The sequence below is a fragment of the Peromyscus eremicus genome, chromosome 8a (genome assembly GCF_949786415.1).
Source record: "Peromyscus eremicus chromosome 8a, PerEre_H2_v1, whole genome shotgun sequence".
NCBI lineage: Eukaryota > Metazoa > Chordata > Mammalia > Rodentia > Cricetidae > Peromyscus > Peromyscus eremicus.
Window position 1 is genome coordinate 12,530,883 of NC_081423.1, and position 24,796 is coordinate 12,555,678.

The following is a 24,796-nucleotide window of genomic DNA, read 5'->3' on the forward strand; positions in this document are numbered from 1 at the left end:
CATGGCGGCAGCCCCAAAGCGTGTGCATTCTCCCTGGACATGGTGGTGTTTGCAGCATCAGGGTGGCATGCTTCGCTCTAAGGGAGTGCTTAGGGTTAAAGTGGCCGAAAGGAAGGTGGGAAATATGGAGGGAAAGAGCTTGCAGCGGTTCCTGAGGCACCCGTGGTCTGTGTTTTCAGGGCACTTTAGTTTTCCATCTTTAAGCCTTTGGTCTCTGGTTGGTGTTGGCACTGTGCCTACAGGAAGATGGCAGTGCTGCGGCAGCTGGCACTCCTACTCTGGAAGAACTATACTCTAAAGGTGAGTCCAGGCCCAAGGAAGGGCGGCCATCGTCCAGTCGACGCCCAGGGAAAGCCCTCCAGAATGGTGCACTTGCCACTGTCAACAGGGTGGTCGTTTCTCTTGTAGAAGCGGAAGGTTCTAGTGACAGTGTTGGAACTCCTCCTGCCCCTACTGTTTTCTGGGATCCTGATTTGGCTTCGCTTGAAGATCCAGTCAGAGAATGTGCCCAATGCCACAGTTTACCAGGGCCAGTCCATCCAGCAGCTGCCCCTGTTCTTTTCCTTCCCGCCACCTGGGGATAGCTGGGAGCTCGCCTACATCCCTTCCCACAGCGATGCTGCCAGGACCATCACAGAGACGGTGAAAAGGGAGCTAGTGATCAACATGAGAGGTGAGAGACCCAGGGGTTAGCGGGGTTCTTGGGGTTTAGTTCTCTGGGACAATGTTGCCTCTAGTTGTGCAGAGAATTCAGACTCCAGGACGCAGGAAAAGCTGGGTCCACACTCAGCAACCCATCATGTTGGCTATATGTCTTTATCAACCCCTGGGCCACCTTTTCTCAGTACAAAATGAGGCTCAAGAGCCTGACCGCCCATCTGTCCAATGCTGAGGGGACCAATGAAGAAACGTGTGGCAGTATTGGTCATATCAGGCTCCACAGTCACACCTAGTGATAACAGGGGCAGCTGGGTGGACTCAGTCCAGGAAAGCCGTTTAATCCTGGGAGCAGAGCACCGTTGGAGTACATAGTACAAACAGCCTTCCTGGGATGGCTGCAGGGGCAGTTCTGAATAAAGCCGCAGGAGGCCTGTGGAGGGAACCGCCCGGGAGTGTGTGCCAGCCTCCTTTTCTACATCTTTGCTTTCAAGATAAAACTATTGTCCCTTCCCTCTTGCTGATGGCACAGACTCCTCTAGCTTGTTTTACCCCACCAAGTGATTACAGTAAAGCCCTGTATGTGAAAGGAGGCCAGGGGACAGAGGTCATTGGAGGAACTCCAATTTTTAAAGCTTGCCGTGTTGGGCAGTGATGGCACATGCAGGTGGAGCTCTGTGAGTTCCAGGCCAGCCTGGTGTACAGAGTGAGTTCCAGGACAGCCAGGGCTACACAGAGAAACCCTGTTTTAAAAATAAATTAAATAAACAAATAAAATAAAAGTAAGACTTGCCATGATCAGGGGAGAGAGTGGGGGTGGGGAGAACAGAGCACCCCTGCCATGGACTGCAGCCCCTGGCCCTGTTGTTCTCTGTGACTTGGCCCTGCTGCCGGCCTGGTATCTCAGCCTGCTTCAGATTGCAACGTGAAGACTAAATGCTATCCGGGGCTTGGCTCTGACTGAGCAGTTCTGCCGTCGGCCCGCTCCAGTCTTGAGGGTTTCAGAGCTGTCTTTTATCGGAAGCGTCCTGGCGTTCCCAGGCTTTTCAAGGATCAGGAACGATTGGGCAATGTGTGGTTGCTGCTTTGTCCACAGTGCATGGCTTTTCCTCTGAGAAGGACTTCGAGGACTACATTCGGTACGACAACCGCTCCTCCAACGTGCTGGCAGCCGTGGTATTTGAGCACACCTTCAACCACAGCAAGGACCCCCTGCCACTGGCGGTGAGACTTTGACCCCGCCCCCCGAGACACACACACACACACACACACACACACACACACACACACTGTGCTGGTCCGCAGTGTCCCTCACACTTGCAAATATGGATGCTTTTCCTTAACCTCCACCTGCCTAAGAGTAAACATTACACTGTCCCTTGGGACCAGTATGCCAGTCAGTCCCTACTGAGGGAGCTTGGTGATGTTAACCTGTCAGTCCAGAACAGTTTTTAAAAACCTACCAACCCATGAACAAAATCACTTAATTTCTGGATTTTATAAAAGTTCTCTGGGCCTCTTTAGATAAAATCAACTAGGATAAGGAAGAAAATAGTAGGTGTTTGGGATTTAAATATGTCTAAAAAATAAATAGAGGAAGCTCTTTGCTTTCTAGATGGTTTTAAAACTGAGCAACTGGTGGGGTGGTGGTGGTGTACACCTTTAATCCCAGCACTTGGGAGGCAGAGGCAGGTGGATCTCTGTGAGTTCAAGGCCAGCCTGGTCTGCGAAGCAGGTTCTGGGACAACCAGAGCTACACAGAGAAACCCTGGGGTGGGGGGGATTGAGCAACTGTCTCACATGTTGATAGTTGCCTTCCATTGATCGTGCATATGTGGCGTTGAAAATATGATATTGCTGGGCATGGTGGTGTGTGCCTTTAATCCCAGCACTTGAGAGACAGAGGCAGGTGGATCTCTGTGAGTTCAAGACCATCCTGGTCGACATAGCAAGCTTTAGGCAAGCCAAAGATATACAGTGAGACCCTGTCTCAAAAAAAAAAAAAAAAAAGTATTCATGTTGCTAGGTAACAAAGAGAAGTGGCTGCAGCATTCCAAAAGCACCCCTTGTGTCTCTCTGTCGCTGCTGGGAGAAATAACTCCCTCTGGGTTTGGAGAGGTGGCTCAGCAGTTAAGAGCACTGGCTGCTCTTCTGGAGCACCCAGATTCAGTTCCCAGCACCCACATGACAGCTCACAACTGTCTGTAACTACAGTTCCAGGGAACCTGACACCCTCACACAGACATACATTCAGGCAAAACACCAATGCACATGAAATAAAAAATAAATAAATAAATTATTTAAAAAAAAAAAAAAGCCGGGCAGTGGTGGTGCACACCTTTAATCCCAGCACTCGGGAGGCAGAGGCAGGCGGATCTCTGTGAGTTCAAGGCCAGCCTGGGCTACCAAGTGAGTTCCAGGAAAGGCGCAAAGCTACACAGAGAAACCCTGTCTCGAAAAACCAAAAAAAAAAAAAAAAAAAAAAGAGTGTCTCCCTCTGATGTTTTGAGGCCACTGGGGTAATTTCAGGGCAGGGCAGGGCATGGTCAGAGTCTGGTGACATCATCCTGGTAAGGAAATGCACCATCGTGGCACTCAGACATCTACTCTTCAGTCTGAACCCTTCAGAACTGTTGGTTTTCTTTTCTGTTGCCACAGGTGAAGTACCACCTACGCTTCAGTTACACACGAAGAAATTACATGTGGACCCAAAAAGAAAATATTTTTCTAAGAGAGACCGAAGGCTGGCACACCACTTCTCTTTTTCCACTTTTCCCAAGCCCAGGGCCAAGAGAACCTTTATCAGCTGATGGCGGTGAACCAGGTGAGAAACACTCTTAGGGGCCATGTTCCTAGCCCCAGATTGCTAACTTCTGATCATTGTGAGAGTCAAAACCACCTTGCTTTCTCTATAGAAAAAAAAATTGTTGTGGGGAGGAGGTGGTTGAGATAGGGTTTCTCTGTGTAGCCCTGGCTATCCTGGAGCTCACTCTGTAGACCAGCCTGGCCTCAAACTCAGAGATCTGCCTGCCTCTGCCTCCTGAGTGCTGAGATTAAAGGTGTGTGCCATCACTACTTGGCCAAGAAATTCTTTTTATAAATTTCTCAATTGTGAAGGGGAAGAAAAAAACACCCAATAAAGCTGGCTCCTAAAGGGTAGGTCTAAGCCTTAGAAAGATTAGCATCCCGCTCCTCACTTCAGAAGACATGTGCCCTTGAAGGAAACATTCATCACTCAGGTTTTCAAAAGCCTGATTCTGATCAACCCTTTCAGGCTGGTTTTTATGCTCCCTTCCCTGGCCTTCTCTGTGCTTGGTTTTCTCACATTTTGAAAGCCGGCAGATTCTTGATTTAACTCAGTAACCTGCACAGAAGTTCTTGTTGGCTATTCCAACTCCCTGTCTAGGCATACTATAGTCTGTGTGGCAGCTTTCACTGCAGTTCATGTTGGTCTGTTTTGAAGCATGGGCACATCTTGGACACAAGCTAGAGAGAGATAGGATGTGGCTAGGGCCAGTGATCCAGGGTAAGATATAGCCCAGTTCAACCAAGACTGGTAGAAATCCAGAAGTTCTGGAGAACACTGTCTTCTACAGGTCTCTCTGGAGCAAGACTCAGAATGTACAGCTGGCAGGCAGTTAGAGATGCCCTGCCACTGGTTCTAGGACCCATCCTAAGGCTAATGCTCTAGGTTGGGCTTTTAAATCTGGAAAATGAACAAGGAGAGGTATGAGGTAAGAGAGGCTCCACACAAGTAAGTAGACCTGGAGCTCAGGAGGCGCTCAGCCAGCTGTCCCACCAGGTACCCATGTCACCCAGCTGGACGGGCTGGCTGACAGACGCTGCGATGCAGGTCCTCAAGCCTGTCTTGTTTCTTGAAAGCAATAGAAAAATATCTCCTAAGCCAGGAACGGTGGTACATACCTTGAATCCCAGTACTTGGGAGGCAGAGACAGGCAGATTTCTATGAGTCAGAGGTCAGCCTGCTCGACATAGTAAGTTCCAGAACAGCAAAGAGATCCTGTCTCAAAAACAAACAAACAAAAAGCCTGGGGCTGGAGAGATGGCTCAGAGGTGAAGAACACTGGTTAGTCTTCCGGAGGACTGGGGGAAATACCCAGCACCCACATGGTGTCTGATAACTATCTGTAGCTTCAGTTCCAGGGAATCAATGTCCTCTGGCCTCTGCAGATACTGAGCAGTCATGTGATGCAGATAAAACACCCACATACATAAAGTAATTTTTAAGAAAAAAATTAATCTTAGAGGAAAAGACTGGCAGGTATCAGTATGTGCAGACTCAAAAAACTGCCCCAAAAGAAAAGCCCTATGACCAATAGGAGGCTGTGAAAAACATGTGCAGCAGCTGATAAAGGGAAAATTTCATAAACCAGGCATGGTTGTCCAAACCTGTGAAAGACATCCCCAGGTTGTTTAGAAGTCTGTGAGAGCCTGCAGAAGTAGATGAGGGGCCACAGCACCGGCCGTGGCAGAAGTAGATGGGAGGCCACAGCACCAGCCGTGGCAGAAGTAGATGGGGGGCCACAGCACTGGCCGGCCGTGGCAGAAGTAGATGAGGGGCCACAGCACTGGCCGGCCGTGGCAGAAGTAGATGGGGGGCCACAGCACCAGCCGTGGCAGAAGTAGATGGGGGGCCACAGCACTGGCTGTGGCAGAAGTAGATGGGGGGCCACAGCACCGGCCGTGGCAGAAGTAGATGGGGGACCACAGCACTGGCCGGCTGTGGCAGAAGTAGATGGGGGGCCACAGCACTGGCTGTGGCAGAAGTAGATGGGGGGCCACAGCACTGGCCGTGGCAGAAGTAGATGGGGGGGGCCACAGCACTGGCCGGCCGTGGCAGAAGTAGATGGGGGGCCACAGCACCGGCCGTGGCAGAAGTAGATGAGGGGCCACAGCACCGGCCGTGGCAGAAGTAGATGGGGGGCCACAGCACCAGCCGTGGCAGAAGTAGATGGGAGGCCACAGCACTGGCCGGCCGTGGCAGAAGTAGATGAGGGGCCACAGCACTGGCCGGCCGTGGCAGAAGTAGATGGGGGGCCACAGCACCAGCCGTGGCAGAAGTAGATGGGGGGCCACAGCACTGGCTGTGGCAGAAGTAGATGGGGGGCCACAGCACCGGCCGTGGCAGAAGTAGATGGGGGACCACAGCACTGGCCGGCTGTGGCAGAAGTAGATGGGGGGCCACAGCACTGGCTGTGGCAGAAGTAGATGGGGGGCCACAGCACTGGCCGTGGCAGAAGTAGATGGGGGGCCACAGCACCAGCCGTGGCAGAAGTAGATGAGGGGCCACAGCACCAGCCGTGGCAGAAGTAGATGGGGGGCCACAGCACCAGCCGTGGCAGAAGTAGATGAGGGGCCACAGCACCAGCCGTGGCAGAAGTAGATGGGAGGCCACAGCACCAGCCGTGGCAGAAGTAGATGAGGGGCCACAGCACCAGCCGTGGCAGAAGTAGATGAGGGGCCACAGCACCAGCCGTGGCAGAAGTAGATGGGAGGCCACAGCACCAGCCGTGGCAGAAGTAGATGAGGGGCCACAGCACCAGCCGTGGCAGAAGTAGATGGGAGGCCACAGCACCAGCCGTGGCAGAAGTAGATGGGGGGCCACAGCACTGGCTGTGGCAGAAGTAGATGGGGGGCCACAGCACCGGCCGTGGCAGAAGTAGATGGGGGGCCACAGCACTGGCCGGCTGTGGCAGAAGTAGATGGGGGGCCACAGCACTGGCCGGCCGTGGCAGAAGTAGATGGGGGGCCACAGCACCGGCCGTGGCAGAAGTAGATGGGGGGCCACAGCACTGGCCGTGGCAGAAGTAGATGGGGGGGGCCACAGCACTGGCCGGCCATGGCAGAAGTAGATGGGGGGGCCACAGCACTGGCCGGCCGTGGCAGAAGTAGATGGGGGGCCACAGCACTGGCCGGCCGTGGCAGAAGTAGATGGGGGGCCACAGCACTGGCCGTGGCAGAAGTAGATGGGGGGGGCCACAGCACTGGCCGGCCATGGCAGAAGTAGATGGGGGGCTACAGCACCGGCCGTGGCAGAAGTAGATGAGGGGCCACAGCACTGGCCGGCCGTGGCAGAAGTAGATGGGGGGCCACAGCACTGGCTGTGGCAGAAGTAGATGGGGGGCCACAGCACTGGCTGTGGCAGAAGTAGATGGGGGGCCACAGCACTGGCTGTGGCAGAAGTAGATGGGGGGCCACAGCACTGGCTGTGGCAGAAGTAGATGGGGGGCCACAGCACTGGCCTGGCAGGGCAGTTCTCATCCCACCTGTGTCCCAGACGCCCATGCCTCAGGCTTACTAACAATATCCTGATAAGTATGACCCCCAGGGATGATGAAATAGATAAGTTAAGAGCACTGACTGCTCATCCAGAAGACCCAGGTTTGATTCCCAGTACCGGGCAGCTAACAGTCTGATGTAACTCCTGTTTCAGTTGACCAGGCACGTACATGGTACATAGACATACATGCCGCAAAACACCCATTCATGGAAAAAAAAATTTCTAAAAAGAACGTCCCACAGAGTACTCTGAAAGAACAAGATAACCCACAACAGCAATATTTTCCATGGTTTGACTTATCACCACAAACATTCCTCCGGTGGAAAAGTGGTGGATTACAGAATGGTAACATTATGCCTTAGACCAGTGGTTCTCAACCTTCCTAATGCCGCAATCCTTTATACAGTTCCTCGGGTTGTGACCCCCAACCATCAAATTAATGCGTTGCTACTTCTTAACTGTACTTTTGTTACTGTTATGAATCGTAATGTAGATATCTGATATGCGACCCCCAAAGGAGTTGTGACCCGTGGTTAAGAACCACTGCCTTAGCCAGGCAGTGGTGGTGCATGCCTTTAATCCCAGCACTCGAGAGGAAGAGCCAGGTGGATCTCTGTGAGTTCAAGGCCAGCCTGGTGTATAGAGCGAGATCCAGGACAGGCACCAAAACTACACAGAGAAACCCTGTCTTGAAAAACAAAAAACAAAACAAAGCAAAAAAAAAAAAAAAAGAACTAAAAAAAGGACCACTGCCCCAGATTGTCAGGTTGTCACAAAGCTGCAGTGATGAGAATCGCTTGCCACTCGATAGTCTCCTGAGAAGACGGTATACAGGAGCAGGAGCAGCAGCAGCAGGCAGTTAGGGGTGGGGAAAACAGTGGTGTCGTCATCATCATCATCGTTGTCGTGAGTAGGCATGACTTCGAAGACAAAGTTTCTGGTGTCCCATGCTCAGCTGAACCCCTCACCAGCCATGTGGCTCCCTGGGCCTGTCTGTCTGTCCAATGAGGATAGCATTAGCTGCTGTGAAGTGACCAGGTAAAGATGAGAATTATTGCTCCACCAGCGCTGGCCTTGACACACATCAGTGACCTTACAATCCTAAAACCAGAGACAGAAGAGTGGCAGCACTTGTTAACCTGTGTCGTGGGTGTGGCTGGCACATTGCTTTTCTCTTTTCTAGAGGCTGGAACAAGTGGTCAGACACTTTTGTGTCTCAGGATATTTATATTCTAATCATGCATGCCAGTGGCCTGTTCCCCAGTCTGTCCTAAGGCTGAGAGCTTGGGACCTCAGGCTGCCTTTTATCTACTAATCCTAATCCACTTCTTCCTTGGGTTCATCTCTCTCAGACCTTGTATAACTTAGGGTGCTGTGCTTGCTACTCCCACAGGCCCCTCTCCCTTTGCACTTTCTATTTCAGACCCCTTTGGGGAGTCCAGAAGAACCACGTAAAGTAGATCAAATTTTGATCCCTAAATTCCCCTTCCTAATCATTCAGAACCTTTGCCTGTTTGAGGCAAAAGGAAATAAATCTGCTAGTCAGCTGATTCAAAATAGCAAAATTAAGCCAGATGTGGTGGTGGCACTTGGGAGACAGGAAGGCAGATCTCTGAGTTTGAGGCCAGCCTGGTCTACAAAGTGAGTTCCAGGACAGCCAGGGTTACACAGAGAAACCCTGTCTTGAAGAAAAAAAAAAAAGATAGCAAAATGGTTTTCAGTTACTCTGCAGGAGCCTGTGTGATTGCCGGGCCCTTAAAAGTACACACAGGCTGCACAAGTGTCGGCAAAGATTAACTCGAGGAACTGCCCTGCTGGTCTTGAAGTGGAGGAAGGGACCATGAGCCAAGGAATGTAGTGATCACTGATCACTCCAAACTGGAAAAGGGGAGGAGCAGATTTTCCCTGACCCCCAGGAGGAACACAGCCAGTAGACACTAATTCTCAGTTAGTTAGGCCTGTGTCGGATTCCCACCCATCAGAGCTACTAAAAACACAAACAAAAATGACTGCTGCTGTGTCAGGCTGCCTCTCACCAAGTTCTCTCCGCTCCACTTGGGCAAAGGCCTCGGTCGGCTTCTATCTCTGTTCAGTCACTTTCCACCTAGAGTCACAATTAGGCACCAGGGCCATTAGCTTCTTTCTCTTGACTCTTAGACAACTGGGACAGCACTCAAGACTTGGCCCTCTCAGCAAGTACGGAAAGTGCTTTCCTGTTCCTCACACCTCCTAGTTATCCCTGTCTTCACTCTTAATGTTCTCTTTCCTGGTGTCTGTTTAGCCTAAGTTTTATCTGTTGAGAATTTTCAGTCAGTCCATTTGAGGCATGCATAAAGGGTCTATCTCCCACCAAGTTTATATCAGATTGTGTGTGTGTGTGTGTGTGTGTGTGTGTGTGTGTGTGTGTGTGTGGTGTATGTGATGTGTTTATTGTATGGATGTGTATAGTGTGGTGTGTGTGTGTGTGTGTGTGTGTGATGTGTTTAGTGTATGGATGTGTATAGTGTGGTGTGTGTGTGTGTGTGTGTGTGTGGTGTATGTGATGTGTTTAGTGTATGGATGTGTATAGTGGTGTGTGTGTGTGTGTGTGTGTGTGTGTGTAGTGTAGTGTATGTGATGTGTTTAGTGTGTGGATGTATATAGTGTGGTGTGTGTGTGTGTGTGTGTGTGTGTGTGTAGTGTAGTGTATGTGATGTGTTTAGTGTGTGGATGTGTGTACAGCCATGCTCATGGGTAGGCCAGTGTTGAATGTCATGCTTTGTCACTTGGCACCTTTGATACAATGTCTCTCACTGAACCTATAACTCACCATTTTGGCTAAGCTGGCTAGCCAGTAAGTTCCCAGGATCTGCCTGACTCCACCCTGAAATGCTAGGGTCTACAGGCATGCTCATGGTAGGATTTTATGAAGGTTCTGGGGATCCAAACCCAGGTCCTCATGCTTATATAGCAAGTGCTCTCACCCATTGAACTGTCCCCCAGTCCTATCTCAATCTATTTTTTAAATATGACCGTGTTTGTGGTTTTATGTGGGTTGTGTTAATTATGAAGTAGAAGTATCACCTGGCAGTATGTGGCAAGCATTCTCTTTTCCTTGGGAATCACTGAACGGTGTCAGATGCTATTAGTGGTCCACAGAGTAGGGTGTCAGATGAAGTCACCCTTTGCCTCCTCTGGCCCTGCCTCTGTGGACCCAGGAAAGTCCTGTCTGTTTCAAAGCACATCCCTCTCTAGTGAGCAGCACCGTGACACAGCTGTCCTCTGTTTTTGGACTCAGGGTACATCCGTGAAGGCTTCCTGGCAGTGCAACATGCTGTAGACAAAGCCATCATGCATTACCATGCCAACGCCTCTGCACACCAGCTGTTCCAGAAGCTTGTGGTGATCACCAAGAGGTTCCCGTTCCCACCATACATCTCAGATCCATTCCTCATTGCCATCCAGTACCAGCTGCCTCTCCTGCTCATGCTAAGCTTCACCTATACCTCCCTCAGCATCATCCGGGCCGTGGTGCAGGAGAAAGAGAAAAAACTAAAGGTAACCCTCTGTGTGTGGCTTTGCAATATATGGGCAGGTCAGTGTAAGAATGGCCCGGCCACAGTAGTGGGTCCTGGGACTCCTCAAAAGAGCTGGCCTGTCTCAAGGCTGCTGCCGTCAGCCAGGGCTCCTTCCTGTATGCTGGAACCATTAGAGCCAGGATGCAGTATAGACACCCACTGTGGCACAGGCTCTTTGAAATCAGTCCGCTTTGCCTAGATTGTGATAATGGACACGTTCTCTACCTGAAATCTCCAGGCAGCACTTGAGGAGCTGAATTTTGTTTGTTTTGAGTTTTGTTGGTTTGGTTGGTTTTGTTTGGTTTGGTGTTTTGTTTTTGTTTTTGTTTTGTTTTGTTTTTTGAGGTAGGGTTTCTCTGGCTGTCCTGGAACTCATTCTACAGACCAAAAAGGCTAGAACTTACTCTGTAGACCAAAAAGATTGGCCTCGAACTCAGAGACCCACCTTCCTCTGCTACTGAGTGCTGGGATTATAGGTGTGCGCCACCACCTCTCAACTTGTTTTTCTCTTTTCTTTTTTACATTATCTTTGTAACTTTTTGTTTGTTTCTTTCTTTCAAAAAGTTCTTTTCATATAATATATTTTGATTGTTTTACCCCTCCCCTGATATTTTGTTTCTGTTTTCAATGTTAGAAGTGGAACTCAGGGTCTCAAGAATGTAAGCACTCTATCACTGAGCCATACTTGGAGCAAAGAGCTGGATTCTTAGTTTACTCCGCCACTGGCTGTGCAGCTTTAGACTCCCAGAACCCATAGGCAGCATTGATCACTGGAGGAGCTGATCCTAGCCACTTGGTGTACAGGCCAGAAAGGAAGGTGTGATCAGATCACTTTATCCTATTTTTCCACAGAGACAGGCTGGACCTTTCCCTAAAAAGGTTTTGGGCTTCTCTTTCAAAGTGGGAAGGCAAATGAACGGATGCCCAAGTCTCTTAATGTGTGTCCACTGCCACACACTGGTGAAGGCTCACAGCCCAGGAGGCTGCTGTCAGTGTGGTTGGTAGCCTGCAAGGTCTTCCTGCCAACCTTAGGAGGGGGCCAGGCTGGGTGCCTCTGGACTTTAATGCCAGCTGACACTCCTAGCCTCTCGGAATCAGCTCAAGTAATGTGAAGACTTGGGAGCATACCTTGGGAGTTTGGAATTGCTCCACAGCATACAAGGCATCCCTGAAGGACTCAGAGAATTCACCAGCTTAACATGTATTGGGTTCCTGTATCAGGCCTGAATGAGGCACAAACAGAGAAGGGGGTTTCCTGGCATGACAGAGCTTCCAGTGGACTTAGCTCTCATAACACAGAGCAGACCAGGCCATGCTGAGTAGTGGGCTGCGGAGTGAGGCAGACCATCATGACTTAGGAATAAAGGGCAATTAGTGCTGATTGACCATCAGGGATAGCCTCCCAGATAGGGTAGCTTTTGACACCAATGAACGGTAGAAAACGGCCTAGATTCTTACACCACAGAGCTAAGAGCTGCTGGACAAGAACTAGCATGGCAGACCACAGCCTTCTCTTGCCCCTCATGTGTGCTGGATGATCCTGCCTGTGCCCTGCAGCACAGGTCCTGGTCTGCCCTCCTGCTCTAGAGATGCCTCTGTATTTTGTAAGCACCCGGCACACATGGAAGTAGCGTGTGTGCAGACAGGACAGCAGCCTGACTGTGGGATGCCTTCTCCCTTTCATAGGAGTACATGCGCATGATGGGGCTCAGTAGCTGGCTCCACTGGGGTGCTTGGTTCCTCATGTTTTTCCTGTTCTTCCTCATCATGGTCTCCTTCATGACCCTGCTGTTCTGTGTCAAAGTAAGTGTCGCTTCCGTAAGGGCGTTGGCAAGGGGCGTTTGGCACTTAGGCCAAAGAACATTCATGGCCACTGACCTCAGGGCAAGTCTTGCCCCTGCTGGAGAAAGTAAGCAGGGCTTCCCACTGGCTGAGGCAAGGATCCCTTCCCATCCAGCAGTGTCCCTGAGACCTTTAGGCCTGTCCTTGTTCCTTTCTGCCCTCCCTGCCTCACCCTGCTCCTCTGGGGCGGCCTGTCCTGCAGGTGAAGAAGGACGTAGCGGTCCTGTCGAGCAGCGACCCCTCCCTGGTGCTGGCCTTCTTGCTGTGTTTTGCAATCTCCTCCATCTCCTTCAGCTTCATGGTCAGCACCTTCTTCAGTAAAGGTGAGTCCTGTTGTTCCCCTTAGGCCAGAGGACTGGGGTGATACTTGTCTAAGGAAATGAAGGGGATTTGTGCATGGTTACAGGGTCAAAAGGTATGCATTTTGATCACCCAGAGGCTGAGTTGTTGGAAGGGAGGACTCTGGAGAGGCTGTGGCTTAACGTAACTGGGTTGAGGAGAAGGCAGAAAGGAATACAGTAAAGCCCACGACAGAGCCTCTTAGAATTCCCCAGGAAGGAACTAGATGATGAGGAGAGGACAGAGAGCACATGCTGTGGGCCAAGGAGGAGAGGCAGGGTGTTTTAGGGGGAAGGGGAATCGGCAGGAGGCAAGTGTAACTGTGTACTGCTAAGAATACTAGAAATAAAAACTTTACCTGCCTGCCCTGCTGTGATTGCTGGTACTGTTAGGTCCAAGGGCGGGCAAAAAATGGGGGACAGACCACCGAAGCCTATGAAACCAGAAGCAGAAGAAAAATTCAGAAAAAAAAATCACCATGGGGAGAAGAAGCTTACAAGTTAACTGAGGCCATAGTCAGGGTTCAGTGACTATGACAAAGGGGGCGGGTTTCAAGCCCTTTTTATAGCAAAAGTGAGCATCAGGCATGGGATGCATGCTAGGAGCACACACCTTTAATCACAGCACTCGGGAGGCAGAGCCAGGCGGGTCGCTGTGAGTTCGAGGCCAGCCTGGTATACAGAGTGAGATCCAGGACAGGCACCAAAACTATACAGAGAAACCCTGTCTCAAAAAACCAAAAAAAAAAAAAAAAAGAAAAGTTAACGTTGGTCTGCGGCAGTTGTAAGTGGTAGGGGTTGTCAAGAATGGCTAACCCCAAACTGCAGAGAGGCATCGCAAAAAACCACCGTTTGGGTTGCTGGCAGAGCTGTCCATGGTAGAACAGAGATAAGCCTAGTTAAAGGTTAGTCCCTGGTTGCTGGCAGAGCTGATGGCTGTCACTTCCATCTCTCAAGCTCAGCTTTTTTCCTTCTTATGTTGCTGTCTTATTCCTATATCATTCCTATCTCCCTCTTCCTCGACCCTTCACTTTTCAAAGTGGTTTCTGCTCTCTGAATTCAGCTTATCGTCATTTGTGCTTATGTTTTCTTCCTTGCTGCCCTCTGTTGGTCAGAAAAAGTTTATAATAGTTTTGGGCTTCTGATGGCTTGTACAAACGACATTTCTCTTAGTGATTACCCTCAGTTTTAAACTTAAATGCTCTTAAATTTTTCCTAAAAATGAGTATGTCTCAATCCATACCACACTGTGAATTCCCAAGCTCCCTACTAAGTCATTTTACTGTCTTTTTAAAAAATGCACAATCGTAGCTTAGTTGCTGTTTTGCATCCAAGCTGTTGCCAGCCTGTTTTATACGTGCATATTTGTATGTGTGTACTGCTTCGGGTGGGCAGAAGATCTGCTTGAGGGGCCTGATGATGTCAGAAGAAGCTGTAGGCCCCCAGTGCTGGGGTTTGGGTGGGGTGGGGTTCTCCCTGACCACTGTCACTCATGCAAGTCTCCTGGCAAGCTCATAGCAACCATGTTCCTTCTCCCCACAGCCAACATAGCAGCCGCGGTGGGTGGCTTCCTGTACTACTTCACCTTCAGCCCCTACTATTTCGTGGGTCCTCGGTACAACTGGATGACCCTGAGCCAAAAGCTCCTATCTTGTCTCCTGTCTAACGTTGCCATGGCAATGGGAGCCCAGCTCATAGGAAAATTTGAAGCCAAAGGTGAGTCTTATCCTCAGTAAGTCCTCAAATCATGCCTTGCTGATTCACACAGCTTAGGGAGCATCTTGCCAAAAGTGTTTCCAGCAGTTAGACTCACCTCAGGTGGAAAGCAAGCTGATTGGAACACCTGGCCTAGAGCTTCCTCGGCAGACAAGCACTGTGTGTGTGTAAGGAGAGCTGGCTTGACCCTAGCCTGATGGGGAAGTAGCTCACTAAGGCCACTAGGAGCCAAACACAGCTAAGGGCCAAAACGCCCAGAGGTGTTGGTCACCCCACCTGCTCTGTCCAATGACCAGATTGTACCGATTGGCTTGAGTTTCTTCCTTCTTCTGTTTTAGAGTTTTCTAAATGTATTTTTATTTTCAACTCGTGTGTGTGTGTGTGTGTGTGTGTGTGTGTGTGTGTGTGTGTGTACATGAGCATGCTCAGGGTGTGTGCACATGTGAGTGAAGGTGCCACAGAGTCAAGAGAAAGGTATCAGATCCCTTAGAGCTAGAGTTACAAGTGATTGTGAATCACCTGATGTCGGTGCTGAGAATCCAGTCCTCTGGGAGAGCAGCAAACACTCTTAATCTGTCTCGACATCCCCTTTAAAAACTTTTTTCTTGGTGATGGCGCACGCCTTTAATCCCAGCACTTGGGAGGCAGAGGCAGGCAGATCTCTGTGAGTTTGAGGCCAGCCTGGTCTACAGAGCGAGATCCAGGAAAGACGCAAAGCTACACAGAGAAACTCTGTCTCGAAAAACCAAAAAAAAAACCAAAAACTTTTTTCTTGCGAACATGTATATGCACACAAGAGCATACATGTGCCACAGAGCATGTGGGTGGTCAGCAGACAACTGCCGGGAGTCATTCTTCCTTTCCCTGTGTGCCTTCCTTCTAGTCAGATGTCTTGTCTGTTTGTATTGCTATCATAAAAGTACCTGAGACTAGGAAATTGGGGAAGAAAAGGATTTTATTTCTCACAGTGCTGGAAGCTGGGAAGTCTTAAGATGTGATACCTGGGCTAGAGAGATGGCTCAGTGGTTAAGAGCACCGACTGCTCTTTCAGAGGTCCTGAGTTCAATTCCCAGCAACCACATGGTGGCTCACAACCATCTGTAATGAGATCTGGCACCCTCTTCTGGCCTGCAGGGACACATGCAGGCAGAATACTGTATACCTAATAAATAAATCTTTAAAAAAAAAAAAAAAAAGATGTGATACCTGGTAAGAGCTCAGTGGCTGCTTCCAAGATACCATCATGAATGTTGTTCCTCACAGAGCAAGAGACTGGAAGAGAAACACTATTTCTGCAGGACCTTTCTTATGGCGGCTTTCGTCTTTTTGTTTGTTTTGTTTTGGGGGTGTTTTTGTTTTTGTTTTTCAAGATAGGGTTTCTCTGTATAGTCCTGGCTGTCCTGGAACTTACTCTTTAGATCAGGCTGGCCTTGAACTCATAGAAAGAAATCTGCCTGCCTCTGCCTCCTGAGTGCTGGGATTAAAGGCATGTGCCACCACAGCTCAGCAGCCTTGGCCCAGGTATGAGGGTTATCTCCCACACTGCTAACTGGGAACAAATGAATTCAAGGCCATGCATTCAAACTGTACCACAGAGGAAGAAATCCTAGCACTAAGACGGTCAAAGCAGGGTTGGTGGGAGGACACATAGTGAGTCCACACCTGGGCTAGAGTGAAACTCTGTCTTATAAAACATAACAAAACCAAGCAAACAAGCTTCAACAAAACAGCTAACACTTATGAAGGCCTGGGTTTGTTGCCTAGCACTGCATAAAAGCAGACATGATGGTGCGATTGTGCCTGTAATCCCAGCACCAAGGAGGTGGGGGCAGGCAGATCAAGAGGTCAAGATAGGAGGTTTGTGTGTTTATAGCATTAGTAACTTATTGATAGAGAGTAGACTTTGTAAACTAGCAGAAACTTCCAAGGCCTCTTTTTAAAGGCCTTTTCCAGGGTAGAAGAGATGGCTCATTATTTAAGAGTACTTGCTAATCTTTCAGAGGACCTGAGTCAGTTCCCAACACCCACATCAGGCAGCTCACAACTACAGGGAGATCTGACGCCTCTGGCCTCCTCGGGCACCTGAACTCACATGCACACACCCACATGCAGACACACATATCTACTTACATGTAATTTTAAAATAATAAAAAATAAATCTTTTTAAAAACTAAAAGGCCATTTCCAAAGAGGAATCTCAATATATGACACCTCTTTTATTTCAAAGTTGCATAGTGACTTTTAAAATTAATTCATTTATTTATTTTACAACCTGGCTGCAGTTTCTCCTCCCTCCTCTCCTCCCAGTCCCTCTCCTCCACCTCCCCTCTGCCGCCCCACCCACTCCTCCTCCATTTCTATTCAGGAATGGCAGGCCTCCCATGGATATCAACAAAACATGGCATATCAAGTTGCAGTAAGACTAAGCACCTCCCTTGTATTAAGGCTGAGCAAGGCAACCCAGTAAGAGGAAAAAGGTCCCAAAAACCAGTAAAAGGGTTGGAGACAGCCCCTGCTCCCACTATTAGGAGTCCCACAAGAAGACCAAGCTACACACCTGTGGCATACATACAGGTGACTTTCCTTAAAATAGACAAGTCTCTAGCTGTTTGAGGGTAAATATTCACCAAGGCTGTAGAGCAGACATTTCATCCAGGGTCTCCTGCCAACAGAAGACTGTTAGACACTTAGATCAGGCTGTGAGTGCCTTTGTGGCTAATCATTGATGACTTTTGTAGAACTTCATACTAGTTTTGAGTTCTCTCAGTTTTATTGATTCACACTGGCATAACATCAAATCTCATGTGTGTGTGCATTTGTGTACATATGTATATACATATGCATATGTGTATGTGTATGTATACTGTAACCAATGAAATGCAAGCCCATCTAGTCAGTTTATGAGCTTTTAAAAAATTTAGCGGGGGGGGGGGGGGGGGGGGGGGGGGGGGAGTGCTGGAGAGATGGCTCAGAGGTTAAGAGCACTGACTGTTCTTCCAGAGGTCCTGAGTTCGATTCCCAGCAACCACATGGTGGCTCACAACCATCTGTAACGAGATCTGGTGCCCTCTTCTGGCCTGCAGGCATACATGCTGTATACATAATAAATAAATAAATCTTTAAAAAAAAAAAATTAGCCTTTAATCCCAGCACTCGGGAGGCAGAGCCAGGCGGATCTCTGTGAGTTCGAGGCCAGCCTGGGCTACCAAGTGAGTTCCAGGAAAGGCGCAAAGCTACACAGAGAAACCCTGTCTCGAAAAACCAAAAAATAAAAATAAAAATAAAAATAAAATAAAAAATTTAAAGATAGCCAGGCAATGCATGCCTTTAATCCCAGCATTCCAGAGGCAAAGGTGAATCTCTGAGTTCAAGGCCAGCCTGATCTACAGAGGGAGTTCCAGGACAGCTAGGGCTACACAGAGAAACCCTGTCTCGAAAAATCTAAAAAAATAAAATAAAATAAATTTAAAAAATTAAAGATGTGTTGTTGGTTGTTTTTGCTCTTTTGAGGGGGACACCACCCAGCTCCCAAATAAATCACATGGAGTCTTTTTCTTACTTATGAACGCCTGGCCTTAGCTTGGCTTGTTGGTAGCCAGCTTTTCTTAACTTTAAATTATCTCCTCTACCTTTTGCCTCTGAGCTATTTCCTTTTCTTACTTCTGTATATCTTACATTCACTCTTACTTCATGGCTGGCTGGGGGGTTGGAGGGTTGGAGGGCTGGGGGCTGGGGGGCTGGCCCCTAGCGTCCTCCTCTCCATCTCCATCTCTCTTGTTCCTTCTTCTTTTTCTTCCAGATTTCTCCTTCTATTTATTCTCTCTGCCTGCCAGACCTGCCTATCCTTTCTCCTGCCTTGCTATTGGCCATTCAGCTAATTATTAGACCATCAGGTATTTTAGACAGGCACAGTAACACAGCTTCACAGAGTTAAACAAATGCAACATAAAAGAATGCAACACATCTTTGCATCATTAACCAATGTTCCACAGCATAAACAAGCACAACACATCTTAAAATAATATTCTACAACAAAGATGTACTTAGAGAGAGAGAATGTGTGTGTGCGTGTGCGTGTGCGTGTGCGTGTGTGTGTGTGTGTGTGTGTGTGTGTGTGTTGCCTGCATTTGTTTCTATGTACCACATGCATGTACTACCTGCAAAGGCCAGAAGGAGTCGGATTCCCTGGAACTAGAGTTACAGAGGGTTGTTAGTCACCAAGATGGTGCTAGGCATCAAACCCAGGTCCTCTGGAAGAAGTGCCATTGCTTAACCACTCAGCTCTAGTTCATGAGCTTTTGGTAGTACTGCAGTTTACTATTTTTTTTTAACTTACTGTTGTCTTCAAGTCTTGAAGAAAGTTGCCTAGGGGTGGGATGTAGTTCAACTGGTAGTGTGTACCTGGGGCTCAATCCCTAACTCAGCAGAAGTTGAGTGTGCCGGTACATGCTTGTAGTACCAGCACGTGGTGGCACCAAAAGGATTAGAAGATCAAGATCATTCTAAGCAACACGGAGTTTGAGGTCAGCCTGGAATACATGCGACCCTGTTCCAGAAAAAAAGGCTTGAAAGTTGTCAGCTTTGTTACAAAGCCCAGAAAGCAAGCAGTCATGCTGACGTCATGGTGACAGCCCAGGGCAAATATACATACAAGTATGAATACACGTGCCATCTCGGGCTTCAGGGTCTCGCCCCTCTTACCCAGCCCAGACAGTTCCGGATTGTTTTCCTGATACATCCTTCAGGCACTGGCATCCAGTGGCGTGACCTCCTGAACCCTGTCAACGTGGATGATGACTTCTGCTTTGGACAAGTGCTGGGGATGCTGCTGCTGGACTCGGTACTCTACGGCCTGGTGACCTGGTATGTGGAGGCTGTCTTCCCAGGCCAGTTTGGCGTGCCCCAGCCCTGGTACTTCTTCCTTATGGTGAGTGCTGATGTCCCTGTTCTTCAAGCAAGCCACTACTTTGGGGGACAGAGGTGTCCCCAGCACTCACATGGGACCACTTTAAGTCCCAGTGAATGATACCTGTGTTAGGCGTGGCTTCAGAAACTGACCTGTGCATGTGTGTCCTGAGGATAAAGACTTGCCTTATTCTCAGGGTCTGAGAGGAAGGGACACAGAGACTGATACACAGAGCCTCTGCTGTCCCCAAACTCATTTCTTTGTTCATGAAAAATCTCTTAATTTTGGGCTGGAGACATGGCTCAGCAGTTAAGAGCACTGACTGCTCTTCCAGAGGTCCTGGCTTCAATTCCCAGCAACCACATGGCAGCTCACAGCTGTCTGTAAGGCCAAGATCTGACACCCTCACACAGACATACATGCAGGCAAAACACCAAAGCTAGTAAAATAAAAATAAATTTAAAAAAACCCTTAATTTTTAAAAATAATACCGAGGTTTAAGCCCAGGGCCTTGCATGTACCAGACAAGCACTCTAACACTGAGCTATATCCCCCAGCATAAAAACAAATAGCTTGGGCTGGAGAGATGGCTCAGCAGTTAAGAGCACTGGCTGCTCTTCGAGAGGTCCTGAGTTCAATTCCCAGCAACCACATGGTGGCTCACAACCATCTGTAATGAGATATGGTGCCCTCTTCTGGCCTGCAGGGATACATGCAGGCAGAACACTGTATACATAATAAATAAATAAATCTTTAAAAAAAAAAAACCAAATAGCTTACTGGATTTTCTTCCTACAGAGCAATGAAGCCTTTTCTTATGGGGGTGGGAACCACACTTGAAATAGATAGCACTTCCCACTGCCAGAAGGAAACACTGTTGACACCTGGTTATGCCTTTGTAATACTTTCCTCATTGACAGACACCTAACAAAAGCGTCTTAGGGAAAGACGGTTTAATTCTGGATCACAGCTCAGGAGGGACACACTCTGTTAGGGCAGAGAAGACATAGCAACAGGAATGTACTGTCACAGAGCATCTCTATTCAGAGATATCTGGTGCTCAGCTCATTTTCTCCTTCTTCTTCAGTCATGAAATGAATGATACAACCTTTATTGAATGTGAGTCTTCCCACCCCAGTACCCAACCTAGAAACTCACTCACAGACACACCCAGAGGTTTGTCTCCTCTATGATTCTAGATGCTGTCAGGTTGACAATACTGATCTTCATAGTCTTTTCACACTTGTACTATGCACGTCCTACCTGGCCCTTTTATCAGTTTGCTTGGTAAAAATGGACTATACTATAAACCAGACCTGAAACTTTTTTTATTATTCTAATAGTGTTTCTGTTATTTTAAGTACATATGCCTGTGTGTCTGTTTATAGTTTTTTAGACTTTTATCTAGCCATATTTATAAATGTATTGTTATTTAGAAATGTATTTCTACTTAAATATATAGCTTTTTTATGAGCGAATTTCACTTGTAATGACAACATAGTATCCCCTAGTCAGGTTTCTCCATCATACACTAGCAATTTCCACTTGATAATTGGTCCAGTACTTTTTTAAATTTTTTTGAGTCAGCAAGTTTTTGTCAAGTGTCAGCTGTTGTATTTCATTAAATGCAAAGTGACACCTATTGTTAGAGAAGACAGACATTACTCTTGTCTATATCTGTGGAGGGAAAATGCCACCATTAAACTATGGCCTTTTGTTATGTGAAATCCATTCTGACTTCACAGTCGTTTCAAATGTGAGATGTGTGCAATAATACAAGTGCAGTGTGCCCCTCAGCACTGAGGACAGAAGTAACAGGCCTCAGCAGGCAGCTCACTCTCTAGTCCCCCACCCCCACCCATTCACAGGGCCTGTCACTGTGGTGAACAGGAAGGGCAGAGGTACAACCCCTTTCCTTTCCTCTCAGGCTCTGATAGTGCTCTGGACGGGATGTTCAGTGATGTCTCTTCATAACATTGACAAATTCCCTCTTCTCTCTGTTAAATCTGAATTTCACAACAGTCCACTTTTGTGCCCATTTACCAGATTAGGAAGGCAAGAAATAGACCTTTCCTAGGTATAATCAAATCAGGAAACATGCTGGAACTCAGTCTAAGATGGTGCTGTCTCCTCAGTCATATACCCTGTGGTTAAGGCTCAGGTCATGTTGTTATACATGTTTAGTGTGTCAGTGGTAGTGACTTTGTTGATCACAAATGAAACGAGCTGACGCTGACGACCCTGGTATCCGTGTGCCTCCATCCCAGCCCTCCTACTGGTGTGGGAACACAAGAACTGTCGTAGGGAAGAAGGAAGACGACAGTGACCCTGAAAAAGCCCTCAGAACCGAGTACTTTGAAGCTGAGCCAGAGGACCTGGTAGCTGGGATCAAAATCAAGCATCTGTCCAAGGTGAGTCCTGGGTGCGCCTCTCACTAGCGTACGTTCTTCTCAGTACGTGCTTGCCGGAATGCACAGTAACGAAGGTCACGTAGGGACTAACAGAGGGATGTAGCCTCTGCCCCACAGTTCTGTTCTGGGTTGATTCATGGTGCCTGGTTTAGTGTCCTGAGACGCTAGGGTCATGTTCCAAAGGGAAAGGAAGGCCCTGAGGGCCACAGGAAGTCCAGGCGACCCTCTGCCTTATCTACAGGTGTTCCAAGTGGGCAATAAGGACAAGGTGGGCATCAGAGACCTGAACCTGAACCTGTATGAAGGACAGATAACAGTCCTCCTGGGCCACAACGGCGCTGGGAAGACCACGACTATGTCCATGCTGACAGGTGAGAGGTCGCTCCATGGCCGTCCGTGACTGACAGGCCCTTCCCTCCCCTCTGGCTGCTTTACATCTGCCGTGGATTCATTTTTCCTGTGTCTTTCAGTCCTTCCCTGTGAGAAGTGAGACGTTTATACCCAGTAGAGTTCTCACCCCACGGCTCAGGGGAACATATGAGGAGCCTTTGAATGGTTCCCACCCTTTCAGCCTCTGTCTATGAGTGCCCAAACCTGGTGGGATCAGTAAGGACAACTAAGGCTAATTCTCCAGCCACAGAGGAGCAGATCCACCCCAACCCCACTGCGGAGAGCTGTTCTGGGCTAGGGCTGTGAATCGGTGGTGGAGTGATTGTCTGGCATTCATTGAGCGCTGTGTTCAGTCCCAGCACCCGTGGGAAAGAGGAAGGGATAAGAGGAGGAGCGGAGGGGCTCTTCACCCTGCTGTGCCTCACCCACTTGAAACTGTTCCTCGTCTTCCTGAAACACTGAGGTGCTTGTCAGTAGCACACACCTTGACATTGAGAGCATGGCTTCTGATAGTAGTGGATTCAGTATTGACACACACTTTTGTGAAAGAGACACAGAGCCAGCAAGAATGAGTTTTTTGTTTATGACAAAGTGGTGTGCCCTGTAACAGAGCTGAGGCCTCTCCTTCTGTCTCCTCCGGCTCTGCTGGACAGAACCTGACATGGAAAAGTGCGGGGGTCCAGGTGCGCTCTCATGGATAGGAACCTCAGTAAAATAAGGACAATGGGTTAAGTGAGTCAGGGTCATTGTACCTTCCACAAGTGAACAAGATTTTTGTGATGAATTCGGGGGTCTTTGATTTGGCTGCAGGTCTCTTTCCCCCTACAAGTGGACATGCATATATTCATGGGTATGAAATTTCCCAAGACATGGTTCAGATCCGAAAGAGTTTGGGCCTGTGTCCTCAGCATGATGTCCTGTTTGACAACCTGACAGTTGCAGAACATCTTTACTTCTATGCACAGGTGAGTTTGGGTGACAGGGACATGTGGGTGGTGGCTGTTCCCTTGCTAATATACCAAGGATTCTGCAGCCATCCCAGCATTCCACTAGCCTCACAGCAGTCTGTTCTGAGGCGCCATTTCATAAAAGCAAGGGGAGTTATGGAAGGACAAGCAGAGTCCAGCAGTGCCAGGGAAGACATCTCTTGGGCCGGGGGACTTGCGGAAGGTTCAGCTCCCATCAGCACCACCCGCCTCATCTTCTCATCCTCTGCCTTTCAGTTGAAAGGCCTGTCTCTCCAGAAGTGTCCTGAAGAAGTCAAGCAGATGCTGCACATCCTTAGTCTGGAGGACAAGCGGGACTTGCGGTCCAAATTCCTGAGTGGGGGGATGAAGCGCAAGCTCTCCATTGGCATCGCCCTCATAGCTGGTTCCAAGGTATAGGGCAGGGGGTCTGGCCTCTTGATGCAGCCAAGTCAGGCTCCTCCACAAGGACAAACCCAGGGGTGGTGAGGACATCTTACAAACCCCAAATCAAGCTGCAGACGGCCACACAGCACAGCCATCCTGAGCCTGGGACATGGCTCTGCCATCGTCACCAGGCTTCACCTCTGCCCTCCAGGTACTGATGTTAGATGAGCCCACCTCAGGCATGGATGCAGTGTCCAGGAGGGCCGTTTGGGACCTTCTCCAGCAGCAGAAGAATGACCGTACTATTCTGCTGACCACCCACTTCATGGATGAAGCCGACCTACTGGGAGACCGCATCGCCATCCTGGCCAAGGGGGAGCTACAGTGTTGTGGGTCATCACTGTTCCTCAAGCAGAAATATGGTGAGAAGTGTGGAGGAGGAGTCCACAAGTCAGCCTCCATCTCATGAGAGGGCCACTCCCCTCTGTGAAGGGTCCAGACGGTAGCTGGGCAAGGCCATCTTTAAACTTTCTCTTCTCTTGTCCACGCAGAGGTGGGAATAGTAAAGCAGAGTATCTAGAGTGGCAGGGCTACCCAGATCAGGAATCTGGGAGTGGGCACGAGTCCCGTGAGTGGTCCCCAGTGCTTTTCTACATGTTGCTCTCTAAGAGCGCTATTCATTGCACAACCCAGTCCAGCCAATGGAGTCGTAAGCCAGGATTCAGGCACCTTGCTGTGTGGAATGCCTGGCTTTCTATTGTCACCTCCTGATCTAACATCATATACCTGTCTCCTCCCCTCATACCAGAGTGCTCCTCCCCACAAAATGCCCCAAGGTTCTCACCTTACCTTCCTGTGCCGAGCACATAGCCCTAGAGATTCCCCATTATAGTCAGAGCAGGCTAGAGAGGGTCCCTGCCATCCTAAGTGGCCATGTACCTAGTGAAGATCCTGAGGTTCCTTTACCAAGAAAGAGTGTCTTCTGTCCGCCTCTACTAGGGCCTCCAGAGTTTTGCTTGTTACTTCTTGCCTGTCTGCCCAGTTAGCCAAGCCATTGATTGTCCTGGGTCCAACATCCTTGTCTCTGAAGGGAACAAGAAAGGGCCATTTCCTGCAAAGCATTATTGGACAGAAAGCCAGACAGAGCTCAGTGTGTACAGTATAGCCCCATGGCTCCGGCCGTGTCTCTTCCTTGCAGTCATGATCAGCATGAATCCTACTGTACAGACACACTCACATGCTTAGATGATTGATGGTGGGTTATCCTCAGGAAGGCTCTGGCTCCCAGTAGATAGGTTGTGGGGGGTGACACTCTGCACTGCATGG

At 49.0% G+C, this 24,796-nt stretch overlaps 1 protein-coding gene across 3 annotated transcripts in view; it reads left to right on the forward strand.

Annotated features, from left to right (window-relative positions):
• Window positions 1–24,796, forward strand: part of Abca3 (ATP binding cassette subfamily A member 3) — a 63,952-nt gene that overhangs the window by 13,534 nt on the left and 25,622 nt on the right. For all 3 annotated transcript variants that reach the window (XM_059270174.1, XM_059270175.1, XM_059270176.1), the window contains exons 4-17: window positions 180–300; window positions 409–673; window positions 1,754–1,881; window positions 3,316–3,481; window positions 10,236–10,495; window positions 12,202–12,318; window positions 12,560–12,680; window positions 14,238–14,411; window positions 19,157–19,338; window positions 21,585–21,728; window positions 21,970–22,099; window positions 22,929–23,083; window positions 23,342–23,497; window positions 23,682–23,892. In XM_059270174.1, the coding sequence (XP_059126157.1) occupies window positions 247–300; window positions 409–673; window positions 1,754–1,881; window positions 3,316–3,481; window positions 10,236–10,495; window positions 12,202–12,318; window positions 12,560–12,680; window positions 14,238–14,411; window positions 19,157–19,338; window positions 21,585–21,728; window positions 21,970–22,099; window positions 22,929–23,083; window positions 23,342–23,497; window positions 23,682–23,892 (2,263 nt within the window). In that variant the 5' untranslated portion in view covers window positions 180–246. The remainder of the gene's footprint in view (window positions 1–179; window positions 301–408; window positions 674–1,753; window positions 1,882–3,315; window positions 3,482–10,235; window positions 10,496–12,201; window positions 12,319–12,559; window positions 12,681–14,237; window positions 14,412–19,156; window positions 19,339–21,584; window positions 21,729–21,969; window positions 22,100–22,928; window positions 23,084–23,341; window positions 23,498–23,681; window positions 23,893–24,796) is intronic.